This window comes from Myotis davidii, unplaced genomic scaffold (assembly GCF_000327345.1).
Source record: "Myotis davidii unplaced genomic scaffold, ASM32734v1 scaffold185, whole genome shotgun sequence".
NCBI classification, from domain to species: Eukaryota; Metazoa; Chordata; class Mammalia; order Chiroptera; family Vespertilionidae; genus Myotis; species Myotis davidii.
In genome coordinates, this window is record NW_006297811.1 from 3,906,957 (window position 1) to 3,910,183 (window position 3,227).

General features: G+C 44.4%; 1 protein-coding gene across 1 annotated transcript in view; it reads left to right on the plus strand.

Annotated features, from left to right (window-relative positions):
• The window catches only part of NT5E (5'-nucleotidase ecto), a gene marked incomplete at its 5' end in the record, with an annotated part of 56,361 nt that overhangs the window by 50,357 nt on the left and 2,777 nt on the right, over positions 1 to 3,227 (plus strand). The window contains one exon of the mRNA XM_006773502.2: positions 140 to 340. Coding sequence (XP_006773565.1) covers positions 140 to 340 — 201 coding nt within the window. The remainder of the gene's footprint in view (positions 1 to 139; positions 341 to 3,227) is intronic.

A 3,227-nucleotide genomic window follows, 5' to 3' on the forward strand; every position in this document is an offset into this window, starting at 1 on the left:
GCTGAAATTTCTGATGCTCAAACTCAATGAAAACCAAGCCCAGGGCCCCAGCTCCAGGTTTTGGCCAATATCTTTTTCTCAGAAAACAGAAATTTCCCTTTGGGTCCAGTGAAAACATACAGACTCACTTCTTTTCTAGGAATCCACGTGGTGTACGATCTTTCCCGAAAACCTGGGGACAGAGTGGTCAAACTAGATGTTCTCTGCACCCGCTGCCGAGTGCCCCATTACGAGCCTCTCAGAACGGATGAGGTGTATAAGGTGGTCCTCCCGAGCTTCCTTGCCAGCGGTGGAGATGGATTCCAGATGTTAAGAGAAGAGGCACTAGAACATAACTCAGGTAAGCACGGTGCCTGTTCCTCTCCGTGTCCCACAGGTACTCAGGAACAACGGTGCTGGTCCAAAGGGGGGCGCTACTCACGATGCCAGAGCGGCGAAGGCAGAGGCCAGCTCCCTCCCGTGTGCGAACCTGTGCCTGTCCCTTCCCAGCACCCGTACCCAGCCATCCACACCAGGGAAAGTGCATTTATAAATCAAAACTGTTTTTAAAACTCTTTTATGTACATATAAACAGCTATTTAAATGTTGAAAAATGAATGTTTTCATTTACAGAAAAAACATACCTCTAGAACTTTAGGTTGGCCGTGGAAAATCATCATAGTACTTCATCTCAGCTTTGCACAAGAAGCTTTTAGTGTGAATGGGCCAAGGGGTGCATGGGAGATGACCCCGCCCTTTCAGCACAGCGCGTTGGTGGAGCACGTTACGGGAAAATCACTTGAGCCAGTCAGTATTTCTGTCAGCATTTAGGGCCATTAGACACCAGCCTTTTAAAAATCCTTTTGAGAACCACCTCCTGTGCATGAAGTCCACCAAGAGAATACACTGCCCCTTCCTCTTCTCCAGGGAGAAATCGGTGTGCTTGCAAGACCCAGGCACAGCTCCCCTGAATCTTCGGGGTGCAGCTCAGCAGCTTCCTCCGCAGCCCTGCCATTCCAGCTGCTGGTCCCAAGGAGGTAGAGAGCAGTCAGGGCCGAGGAGGCAGCCCTTCCCAGGGAAAGGCACTGGCTACTTCTGCGCACTCCACGCCGGAGGATGGAAAGGCGGGCTGCACAAGGTGTTCTCTTTAGCGCTGTGAGGGAGAGGCCGGTGGCTGGGCAGCACTGAGCCCACCCTGGCCGATGGGTGTCAGAGAAGAGGAACTCAACCAGAGGCTGAGGGGGCCTGGGCCCTAAGGGTTCTCAACCCTGGCTGCACATCAGAACCACTAGGGAGCATTGTAACTACCAGTACCTTGGCCCCAACTTTTAAGAGATGCTAATTTAATTGGGTAGGGAGAAAAGTCCCTTCCAGTGATTCTAATGTATTCCCAGGGGTGAGAACCAGAGAGGAGGTCTTTTTTAAGTATTAGAGTGATTTTTTTATTGAGATTGTATTGACATATAACATTAGTTTCAGGTGTACAACGTAATGACATGATCTTTGTATACATTGTGAAACCACCCAAGTCTAGTTAACATCCATCACCGTACATAGTTACAAAAAACACATATTTTTCTTGTGATGAGGACTTTTAAGGTCTACTCTCGTACCACTGTGGTATTGATGTAGTCACCATACCGAGCTTTACATTCCCAACACTTGATAATTGGAAGTTTGTTCTTTTTAATCCCCTTCACCTATTTCTCCCACCCCTCAATACCCTGCCTCTGGTAACCACCAATCTGTTCTCAGTATCTGTTAGGTTGGTTTTGTTGTTGTTGAATTCCACATGTAAGTAAAATCATATGATGTTTGTCTTTTTTTGCTTATTTCATGTAGCATAATGCCCTCAAGATCCATCTGTGTTGTCCCAAATGGCAAGATTTCTTTTTTTTTTTTTTTAAATATATTTTATTGATTTTTTACAGAGAGGAAGGGAGAGAGATAGAGAGATAGAAACATCGATGAGAGAGAAACATCGATCAGCTGCCTCCTGCACATCCGCCACTGGGGATGTGCCCGCAACCCAAGTACATGCCCTTGACCGGAATCGAACCTGGGACCTTTCAGTCCGCAGGCCGACGCTCTATCCACTGAGCCAAACCGGTTTCGGCAAGATTTCTTTTTTTTTCTTATGGCTGAATAGTGTGTATACACAGCATGGGGCAAAAGTAAGTTCACAGTTGTGATGCTTTGAAACACAGAATTTATTCTTGTATTCTTTTTTTAAAAATATATTTTATTGATTTTTTACAGAGAGGAAGGGAGAGAGATAGAGAGATAGAAACATCGATGAGAGAGAAACATCGATCAGCTGCCTCCTGCACATCTCCCTCTGGGGATGTGCCCGCAACCCAGGTACATGCCCTTGACCGAAATCGAACCTGGGACCCTTCAGTCCACAAGCCAACGCTCTATCCACTGAGCCAAACCAGTTTCGGCTATTCTTGTATTCTTATTATTATATTGTTTTCCATATGAACAACTGTAAAGCTACTTTTGCCCCAGCTATATATACATATGTCACAATTTCTTTATCCATGCATCCACTGATGGATACTTAGGTTGCTTCTTTATCTTAGCTACTGAAAATAATACTGCAGTGTACAGGGGGGTGCATATATTTTATGTAGTGTTTTCATATTCTTTGGATAAATACTCATGAGTGGAATTGCTGGATCATATGGTAGCTCCATTTTTAATTTTTTGAGGGACCTCCATAAGGTTTTCCATAGTGGCTGTGTGCATTATATTCCTACCAACAGTGCACATCGTCACCAACACTCATTGTCTTTTTTATGACAGCCATTTTAGTAGGTGTGAGGGGATACCTCACTGTGGTTTTGATTTTCATTTCCATGATGATTAGTGATGTTGAGCATCTTTTCTTTCTTGTTTTTATTAAATCTTTATTGTTCAGATTATTACAGTTGTTCCTTTTAACCCCCATAGCTCCCTTTCACCTAGTTCCCACCCTACCTCCTGCCCTTATCCGCCCCCCACTGTCCTCGTCCATAGGTGTACGATTTTTGTCCAGTCTCTTCCTGAACCCCCCACACCACCTTCCCCTCAAGAATTGTCAGTCCACTCCCTTTCTATGCCCTCGATTCTATTCTATTCACCAGTTTATTCTATTTGTTAGATTTTTTATTCACTTGATTTTTAGATTCACTTGTTGATAGATATGTATTTGTTGTCCCTTTGTTGTTCATAATTTTTATCTTTACCTTTTTCTTCTTCATCTT